Source organism: Gouania willdenowi, chromosome 13 (genome assembly GCF_900634775.1).
Source record: "Gouania willdenowi chromosome 13, fGouWil2.1, whole genome shotgun sequence".
NCBI lineage: Eukaryota > Metazoa > Chordata > Actinopteri > Blenniiformes > Gobiesocidae > Gouania > Gouania willdenowi.
In genome coordinates this window covers 14,757,604-14,774,424 of record NC_041056.1, presented here as the reverse complement: position 1 = coordinate 14,774,424, position 16,821 = coordinate 14,757,604, and the positions used below count along the sequence as shown (strand labels likewise).

Genomic DNA, 16,821 nt, shown 5'->3' with positions numbered 1-16,821 from the left:
ATATGGACTATGGTGGTGTGCCGTTTTCAGTGTCATAAATAACAGAAAAGTGAACTGTCACAGCCCAGGATTTTTTTTTTTAACTTGTATTAATTTGGTTTCCAGTATTTTGTTGTTAGTACTTGGGCTGGTAAAGAAACTTTTGAGCTAGAACATGTTATCAGGATGCTTATGAACTAAAGGTTTGTTTGCTTTCATTTCATTTGACACAATGGGTCATTTGAAGGTTGCTAAAGTCCTGACTTCACTCTGGGATAAAAGTGATGATGCAATAAGACATCAAGCGTGCTTTGGAGGAACATTTTGATTAAAAGCATATGGTGAAGCCTCTTCCTTGAGGCTTTGTGGAAAACATAGTCAACCTGATCTATTTGTTTTTATCTGAGGTGGGTGAAGCATGCCATCACATCAGCATCACTGAGCTCACTTCTTAAGACTTATCTCAATCTGAAGAGCAGAGCAAGATAAAGTTTTGTGGGGAAAAAAGAAAGTAATCATACCAAGAGGACAGAGAGATCTGGACAGTGTCTTCCCTCCTCCTCCTCCTCCACCTCCCTCTTCTCATTATATAACGCTTCACTTTGAGGATGCCTGGACCATTGCCTTCCTGCTCTCACACATTTACAGCAGTTTTCAGCTTCTCCTCAAGCATCTCTCAGACAAACCAAAGCATGGCTCTGAGGATCCTCCTTGCACTGGTTGTGTTGGTGGGAGTGGACGGAAGCCCTACTGGGACCATGGCACCTGAGATGGGATCTGCCTACATGCCAACAGACTCCAACTGCATACCAGAGATGGCAAATGAAACATACCAGGTGAGAGAGGAAGACTTAGGATTTCTACTAAGTATTAAAATAAATGATGGCAGGGATAAAAACTGTATGTTGATTAATCAAGTGTTTTGAAACATTTGTAGGAAAAGCATTTTCATTTTTTTAGCACAATGGAAAGGATTTTATTGAAAAACAGGACTTTTTATGTTCTCTGCATGGAACGTGTGTGTTTTAGGGTGGTTGACAAAATTAATTTTCACCAAGTATTGCAAGATCACCTTCTGACATAGGAAGCATCTGCACCAAAAATCAAAATTTAAAGTAAATCGCTGCACATTTAGGGGTGGCACACATTTTCACATTGTTAAGGTTTTTTTCTATTTTCAGGAATACTATTTGAACTGTTTCAATGTTCTTACTCATTTTGGTACAAGGAACAAGGCAAAATGTGGTCTGGCAAAATTTGGAAAACTTTTATTTATACCATTATATTGTGAACCAACCTAGTGTGTGTGTGTGTGTGTGTGTGTGTGTGTGTGTGTGTGTGTGTGTGTGTGTGTTGTAGTAGTAGAGTAAGTAAATTAACAGCACTCTTTCAATAATTAGAACATAAAGACCATTCTGTACATAGTACACGAGTCATAAGCTCACGTTCAATCTATGAGCTTTCCATAGAAATACTATTTGTCACAATAAAATAAACATACTTCTTTGAGATGTCAGGCTAAAACAGTAACGGACGAGGTTCGGATCCCACAGTTTTCCTACATGGGTTGAGTCACAATGCTGAACCAGTAACTCTGTGGAAAGGAGAAGAATTAAGATGAAGTCCAACTGTGACGCTCTTCAGCTTTTCCATTTGTTCTTCTTGGCGGGCAGTTGTCCCGTTGCCTCCAAGTATTTGTGGACGAGTTCCTCCTGCGTGGCTGGCAGGCAGGCCTGATAGCGGCTGTAGTCCATGGTGTACTCTCCTTTACCCTGGGATAGAAAACAGGTTCCGTCAGCCTGGTGAACCTAATACACTGTTATACTTGATCAGAACATTAATGTTATGCAAGTGTGTGATTTTTCTCTTAACTGCACCAGCAACAATCAAACAGTGAGACTTCCTCAGAGTAATAAAAGCTTTGCACAAACTCAACAGTGTTCACAGGTCTGAGCTCAGAACTGGGACATTTCTGGATGTAAACAGGTGATTCTAAGTAAGAAAAGTCAGATTTTAGCAGCAGCTTAGTTAAGCTTAACATTAAGTTCATTAACCTCAACTTTTTAAACTAACCTATTTTTTGTGTTCATTAGGAAATGTGTTTATTCCTTGGGAGTATAAAAAAAAATAATAATAATGATAATTGAATGTCCTACAATGGTATAATTTGTGCAACATAAATGGGGTGTTGTGATTGTTTCAATATAAGTAGGGAAACTTTTCAACAATAATACTATTATAACTAATATAAACCGTAATGTTACGTTATTCTTTTAGAAAGGAGAATCTGCCTCAGGGTCTTTGAATACAAAATATAATTATTTATTAGCTGACAAGCCAACGGTAGAATTGCACGATGCAAAAAAAAAAAAAAAAAAAGTATTTTTTTCCAACTTACTTCAGTAGAGGAGCGCAGTTCTGTAGCGTAGCCGAACATCTCGTTCAGTGGAACCTTTTGGTAGAAATGGTAAAAAAGTTCAACTGTGAGCTACACATCAGCACATGTTGTGTGTGTGTGTGTGTGTGTGTGTGTGTGTGTGTGTGTAAAAGGCTTTGTGTAAACTCCACTCACATCAGCATAGAGTGTGAAGTATCCATCTCCCCCGTCCTGTCCTGTAATCACACCGTGTCTCCGGTTCACTCCGGCTATGATGGTTCCTTGGAACTCCTGAGGAGCCACGATTTCCACGGACATGATTGGCTCCAGTATGACCGTGTTGGCCTTCTCCATGGCTGAGGAGAGAAACCAGCACAGCTTTACCAGAGACTGTTTACAAAGAGACAGATGGGAAACCGTGACACCTCCCCACCTTGTTTTAGAGCGCCTTCTCCAGCACGGATAAAAGAGATCTCATTGGAGTCCACCATGTGATTAGCTCCATCTTCTAGAACAAACCTCACTCCTGAGATCCTGTGTCCACTTAGGGGTCCTTTCTCACAGGCCTCGATGAACCCCTGAAACATGATGGAAAGAAACCGGAAATTATACAAAAGAAAGAGATTAGATGTGGAAACTGGGGCCTCTTATGTTCTATTCATGTTAACAGTGCTTTACAGTTTGTACCTTTTCGACAGCAGGCACAAACTGTCTAGGGACGTTGGTTCCCACAGTCTGGTCATCAAACTCCACTTTGGTAGAATGCTCTGGGTCCAGGGGCTCAAGCACACCGATAACTTTACCAAACTGACCAGAGCCACCGCTCTGCTTCTTATGTGTGAAGTCAAACCTACACAAAGATCGACACAGAGACATCAAAACGTGAAGCTCTATCAAGTCAATAAATGTCATAACAAAACTCTAGTTCACATGTGTCAAACTCATGGCAAGAGGGCCAAATCCAGCACTTTGGAGCATCCAAAATGGCACACAGGAGAAAGTAAAATAAAAAAGAAAACACAATCATTGTGTAAATGAAACTGCACAATATTTGCAGGGGCTCAAAGTTTTCTCGGTACTTATATCGCATGATTGCAGTCATTTTTAATGTTAATCTGTTGAAAAAACTCAAAACTCTTTCAAAATCCATCAGTTTTCCTCAAATGATGACATAATATTTCCCTTAATTAAATAGAAATTAGTCACAAAATCTTGGAAATTAAAAGTAAAGATCATGTTGGGACTGATATCCATCACTTATTGCTTGGATATGGTTGGTTTCTTACATATTTAGTATTTAATGTATACGTGAAAAAGCAAACTACTATGGTTTTCCTGCAAAAAATGTGTGGCCCACTTGAGATTAAACTGCTCCTTATTTGGCCCTGAACTAAAATGAGTTTGACACCCTTGCTCTAGTTCATGCACTGTGATCGGCTCAAATATGAAACATGGTCCTTACTGTACAGAAACATACGTTTTTCCTCAATAGGAGTCTTTTGGAAAAGGTTATTATTATTTGAATGGATAAAACAAAATCAATTAATGACTAAAGCAAAAATATTTCTGCAATGTAACACTGCTTTGCAGCTGTTATTCGTCTTTCTTTATATTGAATCAACTCTCCAAAACCAGTGCACAAAGGTCTGCCTGTCTCTTTAAAAAGGGGCGGTCCTCAAACAGCTCTGCTGTCATACAAAGTAGGAAGTCTCCACTAGCACATGAGGATCAGACTGAGAGGAAGAACAGAGACGGAGAGACTTTCCACCAACAGATAGTTGGTTCCCACATTTGAATCAATCTCCATTTAGGACTTTATACGTTTACAGAAATCAGAGCAAATATCAAGTACCGGTAAGTGTTTTTCCTCATGCCTCTGCTTTCCTTCTCTACACAGACTGAGACACAGCTCCACCCTGTTCACACCTGCAGGTCAAAGTCCTGTAAAGACCTGCTGCACCTTTTATACATCGCCACTCTCTACAGTTTCTCTCTCCTTTTACCCACAGATACCATTCCAGGGATCAGAGGGGGATGCAGAGGATGCGATGGCGACTGGAGATCTGAACCCAAACCACTACCCTGCTCAGCGAGCAGCCAAGGTGGTCCAACACTACCTCAACACTCGTCACGGCTCGCCCTTCAGGCTGTTTGGACTGCATAGTGTGGAGAATGGCAGTGCAGAGGTCAGCTGATGTTTACTGTGCACCAGCATCACGTACACTAAACCAGCAGGAAAACATTCACAAGCTGTCATTTATTTATTTTTCCCTATACAGAATGTAAACGACACAGGAAGGAAATATCAGCTGGGACTTACGGTGCATGAGATCATCAGCAACGTAAGATATTGAGTGTGACAAATACATATGATAATAAATATTATAGTGAGTCAGAAACCTGAATGAGGTTTAGGATGTTTGTTTGTTTGACAATGACAATACAATTTATACAATGAAAATAATTATACCAACAAAACATTTCAACAACTACAACTGAACCAAAATCAACAACAACAGACGTAAATGCTCCGAAGTATTAGAATGAGTGTTTTTGCACTAAAGTTTCTAATAAATAAATAATCTCTTTAGGGATTTTTTATTTAATTATAAAGATTATGTCACTAGCTCTGTATGTTACTGAGCGCTGTACTAATAAAGTTCTTACTTTGGGTCAAATAAAACAACCACTAACTGTATGCCTAGTTGAGTAATGATGTGTTTCTGTACTGAAATAATAATGACAGAAACATTAACTAATAAGATTACTAGATTTAAGGATAAGTTTGTACTGTAATTTCTATATTGGAACGATATTTATATCAAATTATGTCAATTACTGTATAGCAAAAACATTTCCTTAACTTATAGGACAGTAATCCTGTGTCTTCTTTGTATTTATGGAAAGATTCTCTCGTGTAGACCTAAATCTCAACTTTTAAAGTACACAAATGATGAGTCATCCCTGGCTTAGAATGAGCAAGTCCACCCAGGATTACTCAGAGAGTTAAACAGAAGCTGAGATGATTGATTGCGGGCCTACAATGCTGCTTTGTAAGCCTTACTTATTGAATGCCCCTGCTCTTAAACTCTTCCAGACTACACTGAACTGCACTGCAGAGGTCATCTTTCCTGACGGTGCGGAGCAGCAGCCTCCAGTAGTCCAGGTCTCCTGTGAGGATCTGTCTAAGTCCAACGCTACGGCTGAAGAGGAGGCTTTTTACCAGCAGTACAAATCCAACCAAAGCCTTGTGTCTGCACAGAATTTACCTGGTAGGTCCAGTTTAATGAGTCAGACACCATACAGCATCATTCCTCTCCACTCTCACACAACCATCCTTCATCACTTGCACCACCTGTAACACTGTGCAATCTACCTGCAGATAGTTACGGTCACATCGACCCGGACAAGAAGCCATTCTGGCACCTCGGCATCGTGGCCTCCAGCTTCGTCATGCTGAACGAATCCAATGAAAACACTCTGTACAACATGGCTCAGGTAGCCAACATCACACAGCTGGTAAGGGGTTTTATATGTTCTCTTTCTATGTGTTCACTGCATTCAATAACGTGCTGAAAAATCAAGTGCACCTATGGAAATTCAAATTATTTCATTCTGTAAGGAATACTTTGGATACTTTTTTCAAAGGGGTATAAAAATAATCTACATTACAGCGTACGTCTCTCCTATATTGCAACCTTAGCTGGAAACTGTCTGCAACTTGTACTGGAAAAAAATCAGAGAACCAATAAATACGTAAATAAATAAAAAAATACACTAAGCTCGTTGTGTTTGCTGCAGGCCACAGAGAATGAGCAGCTGAAGTTCGACAGTCACATACTGCTGCATGATATGGTCTCACAGGTAAGAACTGTTCTTATTCTATGGACCAGTGAGTTAAATTTAGAGTTAGTTTAATGTTCACACAAGTCCAGCTTGGTTCAAATGACCTTAGACCCCCTTTTTTTAATGCAATATGAAATGTACGTAAACGACTAAAATGCATTCACACACTTCCTATACACACAGCTGCACAACATGTGGTTTAAACCAGTCCTTCAGTGGATTATCATGAAAAAAACACGCACTGTGAATAATTAATAATACTGGTTACAGGGATTATACAAATGCACAATTTTTTTAAAAATATATAATTTTGTCACAGTGATTGTGATTCTAATTTAAGGGGAAATGAAATCTAATAAAATTTGTGTGCCAGCACAACAGTGGAAACATTTTGTATCTCCATATGTAGAGTGAGGTTCTATTTAAATAATAATCCAAGCATGAGTCATGATTTTTACGGGGAGGAAAAAGGGTGTTAACTTTGAATTTTTCCGTCTTTTGTTTTCTTTCTTATACATGCAACCATATTTATTTATTTATTTATTTTAATAATTGTGCGGTAAATTGGAAAGGAAGTAGAATTTAATAAGCTTATCCTTCTTCTTCTTAACCCTTTTAAAACTTTCCATTTGTATGGCCTGTGATAAATATTGTACAACATTTGAGCTCAGACCTACCAGTACTTTTTTAAAGGCTCACTTTCCTAAATTTTAGCTCTGGTCAGAAAACAATGTGTGAACACAGCCTTTTCTCCATTTAACCTTTTCAAAGAAAGAGCCTAAAGAGCCAAAATAGTTCTTCTCAGCCTCTGAAAATTACTAAAGATTTGAACGCAGATGAGTTTCCGTTGCTGTGGTATTTGTGAGTGAACGATATCGCTGCAAAGCCTGATAAAAACTGCTCATGAATTTCACATTTTCCATGACGTCACAGGAAATCCTGCACTGGAAGCTGCTGTTTACCTGGTCTCCTGCAGAGGGCGTTGAAGTGCAGGATATGGAGCAGCTTCGTCGCTGCAACCATTGAAAACCTTACAACACTGACTACGTGTTCACCAAATGCCGTGACTTCAAGGCCAAAAATTACTTAGAACCAAATGAAGGATTCATGATTGTATTTACGATGACAGCAGAAACCTGTGTTGATGCCAAAAAGTAAAGTTTACTCTGCCACATATTTAATAAAACACTCCTATAAATTTGTCTTTAAAACCGTGTGCTATTATTTAAACAGGCTTCATTTTTTTTGTCTATCATAAAAATATAATGAATAAATGTGTTTGTTACCTACACTGTTTTTGAGTCAGACTAATTCTCAGTTTTCAGTTTGTTTGAACATCTTTCATTTATCGTAGATATCCAATGTTTTGTTTGCAGTTGAAACATTCTTAAAGTGAACTGCTTTTGTTTGTTTTAATTATCTTTTAAACCTGGTGAACTGTTTTTGCTGACCGCGCTGATTATAGGATAGAGCATGTTTATTTAGGGGAAAGGTAGACTTACGGCACAGGGCTGGTGATCGTCTCTCTGAAAGCTACTTTGGGTTTCCCCATCACACAAAGGCAGTTGTATTCCCGTTCCATCCTCTGAAACAAGAAGCCAAAGAAAGAAATAGTTCAGGTAAAGTGTAAAAATGAATAAACCTTGAATGTATGTTTATGGAGGTATTAATACAGACAGATTAAAAGTCTTTATCCATCTGCTTAAACCCTCTATTCTTCAAACATCCCAAAACTATTGGGGATGACAAAAGTTATGAAAGCAATAAACCCTTCCACATTTACAATAACCATGACAAACTGTTGAAACAAAGGCTACATGGTAGCAGTGACGTGCAGTCAGGGTAGGCAAGGTAGGCAGTGCCTACCTAAGGGTGAATTGATATTTTGATTATTTGTTTTAATTATAATATAATTATAAATATTTTATTTTTCAATTTACAGTAGCCTACAGTACCTATAAGTTTGAAAGTGTCAGCATTTTGTGCGTTTCATAGACCAAATGACTAAACAGCGCTAATTCCTTATACGGCTGCAAAGTCTCACTCCGTTGTAAGACAGGAGGAGGCCACACCCCCTCCCAAAAGCACATTGCAGCTCTGCCTCTGGCCCCATAGCATGTTTTATGTGTTTGCACATGCGCAGTCAGTTCCCTAAGATGAAAGCCCTTTACGTCCAAAGGCAGCTCTCTGTTGCTAAATGCTATACGTACGTTCACAGTGCATTGGTGAATTGATCCAGCGTGGCCGCTGACCTGCTATGTTCTCTAGCTAGTGGGCGGGATAAGGAAGGATGACAGCGCTAGAGAAGCTTTCTTTTGAGGAAAAACAACAGCTTTTAAAAGATAGGAAACAACACCTGAGCTACCAAACCTTCAGCAAAGGATAAGGTCAGAAAATGTTACATACTTTTCACAGTGAATGGTACAAAAAACAAAAAGGAAGGATTGGCTTTGTGGATGCGCCTCACTGAGACTGTTCTGAGTTGTTGTTGTTGACATTTTCTCCATGTTTCTGTGTTTCCCACACAAACAACAGATGCGCTGCCGTGTGATAAGATATATCTTGTTGGGGAGTATGGAGGCTATATTGAATACTTTTTAATGTTTCTTTAATGGTGCTTTACAATGTTGATTTTGTATGATTAACACTTGCCAGCAGAAACATTTGAAATTGTCATTGGTGGTCTCGATTTGCAATGTCCCTACCCAACCCTAGTGGTCACGGCACGTCACTGCATGGTAGGGTACCTGTGAGTAGATTTCAAGATGAAGCTCTCCCATTCCTGAGATGATGGTTTCTTTGCTCTCTGTATCAAAATAAACTCGAAAAGTGGGATCTTCTCTGGTGAAGCGGTTTATTCCTTTAGAAAACTTATCCAGGTCATTCTGGTACAACATAAAACATAGAAGAAGAAACAAGATGGTTATGGTTTCATGGATCTCCAGTCCAACTGTGTTTCTTACCTTGTTGGCTGGCTTTATAGACATTGAAATAACAGGATCTGGGACGTGAATGGACTCCTGTGAGACAAAGATGACTTATTAACCAAAGATGATACCAAATATCAGCAGCAGTGGTAAACATCCTCCTCACCATGGACAGGTTAGCTGTGGCCTTAGACGTGAAAGTGTCTCCGCTTGCACAGTCGATCCCAAACAGAGCGCAGATGTCTCCTGCATAAACCTCATCTACATCCTAAACAAGCACAAACAAAAAGTGGGAGCAACACATTTAAATGAATTAATATTCAACTGGTTCAAAAGTTTTTAATGCCAAATAAATATCACATCCCCATAAAGAAAACAAAAAAGGAACCAAACCATATCTGCCAATTATGCTCTTCTGTTGAAATCATAAACTGCTGATTCATGATGTTCTCACCTCCATCTGATCAGCATGAAGACGCACAAGTCGCTGAACACGGACCCTCTTGCTTGTGCGTGTGTTGTAAATGTATTCTCCCTTCTTCAGACAGCCCTGATACACTCGTACATACGTCAGCTGACCAAACCTGCCAGCCTTAGGGACGGGTAGGGGAAGACAAAAAACACACGATGAAATGAAATGTTTGTGTTGTGAATAAATGAAGCACCAAAGTACCTGTGACATACTGTATCTCACCTCCAGTTTGAAAGCCAGGCCAACAAACGGGTTTGTAGAGTCTCTTGTTGAGTCCATTTCGATCTTTTTGTTTTCAGAGGAATTTCTACACACACATACACAAAACAAAAAAAAAATCAAGCTATCTTTAATTTTTTTTTTAAAATAATTGCTTTAACTACATATTGACACATTGAATACACTAGATTTTGAACACATCTACACTCACTCGTCATTGAGGATGGCGTAGTTTTTTACTTCACAGGGGTTTGGCAGGTAATCCAGTACAGCATCCAGGAGAGGCTGCACACCTTTGTTCTTTAATGCTGTGCCCACCAACACAGGGGTGAAGAGACGCTGCAGCGTGGCCCTGCGGATTGCTGCCTGAAGAGGAATTCAAAATAAACATTACTCTAATTCCTTGTATGTATAGTACACAGGTTTTTAACATTGGCAATATCTATTCAGTGAGTCTTTGAGAGAACTGCCAGAGCATTTATGTACACAATGTCTCCACGATCAATAGCTGGTGGGAAAGAGCAGCTACAAGTTGTTTCCTGATAATAAAAGAAATTCTTATGTTTGCCGCTGGCTTGTGTTTTTGTTTTTTTGTTCCGTGCACCGACTACCAAGTCAAATTCCATATGTGTGTGTTTTTTTTTAAACTGTACTCGGCAGAAAAAAAAAAAACCTTTCTGATTCTGGTTCTCAACCAGTAGAAAATGCTGTGAACACCAGATGGGAAAAAAATACCGTCATATACCGTGAAACCGTTAAAATTTAGAAGAATACTGTGATATACATTTTTGGTCAAACCGCCCAGCCCAAACACAAACCTTCAGATCTTCATTAGTGGGAACTTTTTCCTCCAGGAACATTTCTCCCAACATTTCATCAGCATTGGCGACGCACTCCACCAGCTCCTGCCTTCGATCGTCCGCCTCAGCGCGGAAATCAGCTGGAATCTCATCATAACGAATTATATCACTGCAAAAACAACAACCTGGCTTAAATTTGCTGCACTCTATATTTCTATCAGTATGATTGGAACAGGAGCTCTCTTACCCAAATGATCCTTCAAAGTATATGCTTCGCTCCTCTACGAGGTCAATGATCCCACGCGTGTTTCCCTCCAAGCCGATGGGGATGTTCACAAAGGCGGCATTGTGATTCAGTTTGGATCTAAAGAACAAGTTGTAAATGCGTTACTATAAAGCATGTGTCAAACTCAAGGCCCGGGGGCCAAATCCAGTCCTTTAGTTGATCAAATTATGCCCCCAGGAAAAAGTAAAACATATAATGTTTCAGTTGTAGATATCTCAGTCCCTTCAAATTAACAAATTCAATGAAACTACACAATATTTGCAGGCACTTGTGCCTATATCATACAATTGCAGTAATTTTTAACACTCTAAGATCCTGCAATTTCTCAAAAGCAATACTACAAAATTACACAACTATTTGTCACAAAATCAAGGATTCATTTCAAATATTTAGTAATATGTGGAAGTGCAAACTAGGGCACAATAATGTCAAGTTTATTCTTTGAAAAAAATCTTTGACCAATTTGAGGTCAAACTGTTTCATCTTTGGCCCCTGAGCTAAAATGAATGTTACACCCCTGCTCTTAAGGGAGACAATACAAGTTCAGGATGTTTTTAATCAGACAAATATGGCTTCTGATTAGGGGTGGGAACCTCTGGCTACCTCACGATACGATATGATAACGATTATCTCACGATATGACGATACTGCAATTATCGTAATATTGGTCAGAAATCAATTTACGATAATCTATGACATAACAAGAAAAAATAAGATTAAGTGAAAAAATACAATTTTTATTTTATATCTCTGAAAGTCAATAAATTGAAAAAGTGTCCTATGAACAGTGACACTATTTTAGTGCAACATTTCTGTAAATAAGTGTCAACATACCAATGTAAACAAATAATTATCTCCAACAGTGCTTTCTGTAAACAAAAAATAGGGTCTTTCTTACCAGTGACACCATTATAGTGCAATATTCCACTTAACAATATATTGGTTCCTTCAACAAACAGTGATAGAATTTCTGTGAAGACGTACCTGCACATTTTAGTGAAAAAGCAGAAAAGGCTTAAAAGAAATAAAAAAAATAAAAAAAATAAAATAAAATAAAATAAAAATCGATACTTAGCGGGAGCATTACGATAATTCATCGTGCGTAAAAATATCGCAATATATTGCCGTATCGAGATATTGTCACACTCCTACTTCTGATCGTTCCCACTTCAAATCTACAGAGTTTAAATCGGTCCAATACGTACCTCAGCTGTAGCAGGGCTCGGCTGGGATTGGCCCCCAAGCGGTCGAGCTTGTTGATGAAGGTGAGGAAGGGGACGTTGTAGCGTTTCATCTGTCTGTTCACCGTCATGGTCTGGCACTGGACGCCTCCCACTGCACAAAGAACAAGAATGGCGCCATCCAGCACACGCAGGGCTCGCTCCACTTCGATGGTGAAGTCCACGTGACCTGTGACACATCCAAATACCTTCAACAAGTTAAAACAATATTCCGTCATAAAAAAACTCCTATTGGATCAAATCGTCCTTAAGCACAAAAACTATTCCTGACATTAGCAGCGATCAAAAATTGCTGTTTTTTTATTTTAGCTACACAAGTCTTTCTGTGTGGACTTTGCATGTTCTCCTTAGCATTCATTCACTTTCACTAAATCATTTTGGTTTTTAGTGTGTTTTAACTCACTCAGTGCCACTGACGAGATAACTCGTCATTTGCGGTTTTTCACAGGGATTACTAGAAAACACCCTGATTGAGGTCCCTTATCATTATCTAAGCTGTGGGGGGTTGTAGTGACCAACTGTGCCCTGAAGATGGCAGCAGTACACCTTTAGATGGGAGATTAGCCACTGATGCTACCCAGCAAAGGAGGAAGAAGCAGAAACGAGTGAGATTATGGCGCTACGGAGTGATATTGTGATGTATCTAGCACCTCACAGCTCCACATACTAACACATAACATGTATAGACATGAGTAGATGATTGATTATGTTGCGTTCTTGAGCTAAACGCTCATCTCTGCATGTCGGGAGGAGGGGGGAGAGGGGGGTACAAAATACCCTCAGCCTGTGAGCCAGATAGCAAAATAATAGGTGACACGTAGGAGGTAGCAGCGCACCTTTGGATGAGAGATCATCCATGCTCAGCAGAGCTAAGAGGGAGAGAGGAATGGCATTTATGAGATAGAAAATGGCGCTATGTACAAGAGTTGACGTTCCCAGCAGCGCACACTCAACCAGAGCATGTGTGGAACTCGTGGATAGTGTGGCGATGGTGAGATAAAACGATAAAAAAACGGGGAACGCAGTGACTGACGGGAGAGAAACTTGGAGGAACACCAAAATACAGTAAGAAATTCATTCAACTCTGACCCAGATAACAAAATAATAACAATTTTGCCATCAAAAGCCCGGTCTCAGTGTTTTTTTTTTTTTTTTTATATATATATATATATATATAAGGAAACAATGTTCATATGTTGTCACTAAAGCAAAAAAAACAGCTTTAAAGTCACTGACAGGGTTTTCTTTTTTTTAAGAAAAAGGCTGTTTTCTCAGCTTTTTGCTCTGAACCTGAAGATTTGTGTAAAACGTGCTCTATTCAACGGCTGATTACAAAAGAACGAAACGAGCCAGAAGCAAATTTGGTGTCAGATTTCAGATAGTCATCGTAGAAAATATTCTGTGGGTCTTTAAAATCAGTCAAAATTCCCAAAAACGGCTGGCACTGAGGGGGGTAGAAAATCTGAAAATGGCTGGCACTGAATGAGTTAATCAAGTTGCAATATTATTTCTCACCAGTGTAACAGAAGTACATTTCGTACCTGGCGTGTCAATGATGTTGATGTTGTGGTCCTTCCACATAGTGTAGGTTGCAGCTGACTGGATGGTGATGCCTCTCTGCCTCTCCAGCTCCATAGAGTCCATTGTGGCTCCAACTCCATCCTTTCCCTTCACCTACATATCCCAAGATAGTAGCTCAAATACCAACGCAAACCCCAGCTGTGCCATGCAGAGGCACAGTATTGTGCCTACACACACACATCTGCATTGTCAAAGTTAGACCAAAATAAGAGATTTCAAACCTTCTTTCATATTAAACTTTAATAACTTAACGAAATACTATCAGAGGTCGTAGTGCACATGTCTCAGACTCAAGTGCAAAAAGTAATGACTTTGTAGAAATCTTGAGGTTTTTTTTCTCCACTGTTTAACATTAAAAATGGCTGCAATCATGCACTATAAGCACTGGGAAAACTGTGTGTGAGCCCCGGCAAATATTGTTGAGTTTCATTTAGACAATGATTCATGTTTTCTCTGTCATTTTTTAAACTTTCTGCTGCGAGCCGAGTTAGATGCTCCAAAGGGCCAGATTTAGCCACCGGGCCATGAGTTTGACGCATGTGATCTAGTATACGAGGCCAGAGTGACCTTCCTTTGCAGCGTTGCAAACCTGAATCTGTACAACAAAGTGAAGTGTAGAGTCACTAGAGAGGAGCTCAAAGTAAGGCTGATACTCCTCCAGATTGAATAGGAACATTTGGGGTGGTTTTGACCCCTGGGAACCTGTAAAGGTGCACCGGGTACAGTCAACATTAGACCCCAGGATGGGTCAAAGGTGACTGTACCTTCATTCTGGCCTGAAGCCCACTGAGATCCAAGGGATGGATGTAATAATGAATGGGTAATTGGACGATGAAGATATTGATCTGTGCAAGTATGTCTATGGATGACTATAAGGCTGTTTGGACTGGGCCCCACCTCGTGGATCTCTGCTATCCTGCCGGTATAGTAGAGGACTCGTTCGGTCAGTGTGGTCTTCCCAGAGTCGATGTGCGCAGAGATGCCGATGTTGCGGATCTGATCGTTGGGCAGAACACCAGAGGAACATGACCTGCAGCTGTTGACTAGCACCTGCTGACACCAGAGAGAGGTGTGTGGGTTACATTATAATTGATTACAATTATATATATATATATATATATATATATATATATATATTTTTTTTTTTAAATAAATAAAATTATAATTGTAATCAAGTAATTGATCGTTAATAACAATTATGACTTAGTTATACACGGAAAATACGTTGCTCTTGTAATCATATTTGAATTGTAATTGAGTTCTGATAATTAATTTTGGAATTGAAATTAGCATGGAAATTCTATGATAACTGTCAATTACAATTTCATTACATGAAAATCAGTGGAACCATGTTACAGTTCTATGGCTTACACATACATAGTTAACAATTATTAAAATATGTTTCATATCAATTTTCAGACTACCAGTCTGTTCTCTTCAGGATCACTTTACCATGAAAAAATGTTTAAATCAAGTGGTATACTGACAGAAAAAAAGGCTCAGATGTCTTCATCAAGAACATTAACATCAATAATTGAATTGATTCAAAAATGCTAACAAGGTAACCCAAAGATGAAAAGCAAAACGAATGACGTATAATATTTTTAGTGCATTTTACATCCGATTTAAGACATGGGTCAAAACTGACCCGTTATCATAAGAGATGCTAACAAAAAGCTAACACAAGAGGAAGGTTAAGTTTTATGAGCTTATTTATTTCAGGCGCAGTAATTGTGACTAATTCATTTAACTTTAGTAATTGAGAAGGTAATTGTAATTGAGTTTCAGGGGGAGAAATAATAATTGTAATTTTATTTGGAAAAAAAATGCCAGTCAACGTAATTAAGATCTAATTGAACATGGATAATTGAAGACGTAATTGAAAAGTGTAATTGACCGCAACCCTGGTGTGTGTGTGTGTCCCATAGACTGTCCACGCTGGTTCGAGTAGTGTTGTACAGTGTGCGTGTGTGAGGGCTTTAACACCCGGTGTTACCTTCTTCACAGTGACTCCTCCAACAGACACGAAGTGCGTCTTTAACAAAGACAGACCTGAAGTTAAAAGCCTCATCTTGGCAGCAGTACAGAGCTGTCTCCCCCTCAGCCTTCAACGACCCCGATTCTGCTCCCCACAATTGCTGAATGTCACGCCGGGCTCTGATTGTGAAACGCTGCACACACTTCCGGGACTACGGAAACTCAGAGAGCTCAAAAGTCACATGACCGCAAACACTGCAAGAGTGTTTCGCTCTTAAAAAGAGAATCAAAAACCAAATAAATAATTTTATACTACACACACGTGTTTGTTACATTTATAACTTATTTCGAAATGTTTGAGAAATAAATATGGAAATGAAATATTCACTACATATTAAAATTGTATCACTACATTTATGCCGAGGTATTAGGGGAGGTGACTTTGTAGAGGAAGGTTGTTGGTCATCAATGCCTCTGTTTTTACCATTTATTTTTTAATAACAACTATATTCTGTAGTGTTTGTTACAAAGTCTCTGTGTTATACTAATTGCTTGGTTAGAGGTGGGCCTATTTGTCTGTTTGTTCATTTCATGGATTCCACAGAAAATGTCCTGAGTACACATTGAATTTACGATTAATTTTTGCATTGGTTTCTTAGGTAATAAATGTAAGTAAATGTCAGTAAGAGCACAAGAGGGCGCCAATACTTTATTTTTGATTCATTAATTTTCTCTTAGTTTTTTCATTTATTTTCCAAAGACAAACAAAGCATGTTTACACTTTTACCCAAATCAAAGTGCCTTATTTGGCTTTGGAATAACGGGTTTGCTTGTCTGTGATTGCCTGCCTTTGTGTGACGTCAAAATACCTTTTTGCACAACTCGTTTTTAATTTTGCCATTCATTTTCATTCACAAATGTAGATGTTTAAAAACGAAGCCAACATGTTTTACAATTTGGAGAAATTTGCACTGAGTGACCTGTGAGATTTTTTTTTTTTCTTTTTCTGTTTCGTTCTTGATTGCCAATGTTAAATATTGTGTTTTGGTCAGTCTTTATATATTTTGTTATTGTGTATTTGTTTTCAAAATTGTAATTTTGTTGTGGCATTAGTAA

The 16,821-nt window shown here is 38.9% G+C and overlaps 2 protein-coding genes across 4 annotated transcripts; one reads left to right on the top strand and one right to left on the bottom strand.

Moving 5' to 3' along the window:
- The first annotated feature begins 450 nt into the window (after nucleotides 1-450).
- lxn (latexin) lies at nucleotides 451-7,400 on the top strand. 2 transcript variants are annotated; one of them, XM_028464877.1, is made up of 7 exons: nucleotides 451-815; nucleotides 4,366-4,542; nucleotides 4,636-4,698; nucleotides 5,454-5,628; nucleotides 5,739-5,875; nucleotides 6,158-6,220; nucleotides 7,136-7,400. In XM_028464877.1, the coding sequence occupies exons 1-7, from the start codon at nucleotides 588-590 to the stop codon at nucleotides 7,226-7,228; spliced, it is 936 nt and encodes a 311-aa protein (XP_028320678.1). In that variant the 5' UTR covers nucleotides 451-587; the 3' UTR covers nucleotides 7,229-7,400. The 2 variants fall into 2 exon arrangements, with proteins under 2 accessions (XP_028320678.1, XP_028320679.1); XM_028464878.1 differs by lacking the exon at nucleotides 451-815 and adding an exon at nucleotides 4,050-4,210.
- On the bottom strand, nucleotides 1,221-15,937 carry gfm1 (G elongation factor, mitochondrial 1). Of its 2 annotated transcripts, none has more exons than XM_028464875.1 (18): nucleotides 15,725-15,937; nucleotides 14,626-14,781; nucleotides 13,689-13,821; nucleotides 12,112-12,316; nucleotides 10,868-10,984; nucleotides 10,639-10,789; nucleotides 10,032-10,186; nucleotides 9,824-9,908; nucleotides 9,584-9,721; nucleotides 9,296-9,397; nucleotides 9,166-9,222; nucleotides 8,950-9,087; nucleotides 7,705-7,787; nucleotides 3,044-3,206; nucleotides 2,790-2,934; nucleotides 2,552-2,712; nucleotides 2,378-2,431; nucleotides 1,221-1,751 (listed from the first exon to the last, which is right to left on the bottom strand). In XM_028464875.1, exons 1-18 carry the CDS (start codon nucleotides 15,797-15,799, stop codon nucleotides 1,620-1,622), a joined length of 2,250 nt encoding a protein of 749 aa, XP_028320676.1. In that variant the 5' UTR covers nucleotides 15,800-15,937; the 3' UTR covers nucleotides 1,221-1,619. The 2 variants fall into 2 exon arrangements, with proteins under 2 accessions (XP_028320676.1, XP_028320677.1); XM_028464876.1 differs by having other exon boundaries at nucleotides 14,626-14,778.
- Between the last annotated feature and the right edge of the window lie 884 nt (nucleotides 15,938-16,821).

What these genes read in the sequence shown, in the direction of transcription:
- gfm1 (XM_028464875.1), bottom strand. Translation starts at nt 15,799, where the DNA reads ATGAGGCTTTTAACTTCAGGTCTGTCTTTGTTAAAGACGCACTTCGTG. An exon ending in CAACATCATTGACACGCCAG is followed by an intron (nt 12,317 to 13,688) that starts GTACGAAATGTA and finishes GATGTGTCACAG; the next exon opens with GTCACGTGGACTTCACCATC. An exon ending in TACGCCATCCTCAATGACGA is followed by an intron (nt 9,909 to 10,031) that starts GTGAGTGTAGAT and finishes ATGTGTGTGTAG; the next exon opens with AAATTCCTCTGAAAACAAAA.
- lxn (XM_028464877.1), top strand. Translation starts at nt 588, where the DNA reads ATGCCTGGACCATTGCCTTCCTGCTCTCACACATTTACAGCAGTTTTC. An exon ending in TGGCAAATGAAACATACCAG is followed by an intron (nt 816 to 4,365) that starts GTGAGAGAGGAA and finishes TTTTACCCACAG; the next exon opens with ATACCATTCCAGGGATCAGA. An exon ending in TGCATGATATGGTCTCACAG is followed by an intron (nt 6,221 to 7,135) that starts GTAAGAACTGTT and finishes ATGACGTCACAG; the next exon opens with GAAATCCTGCACTGGAAGCT.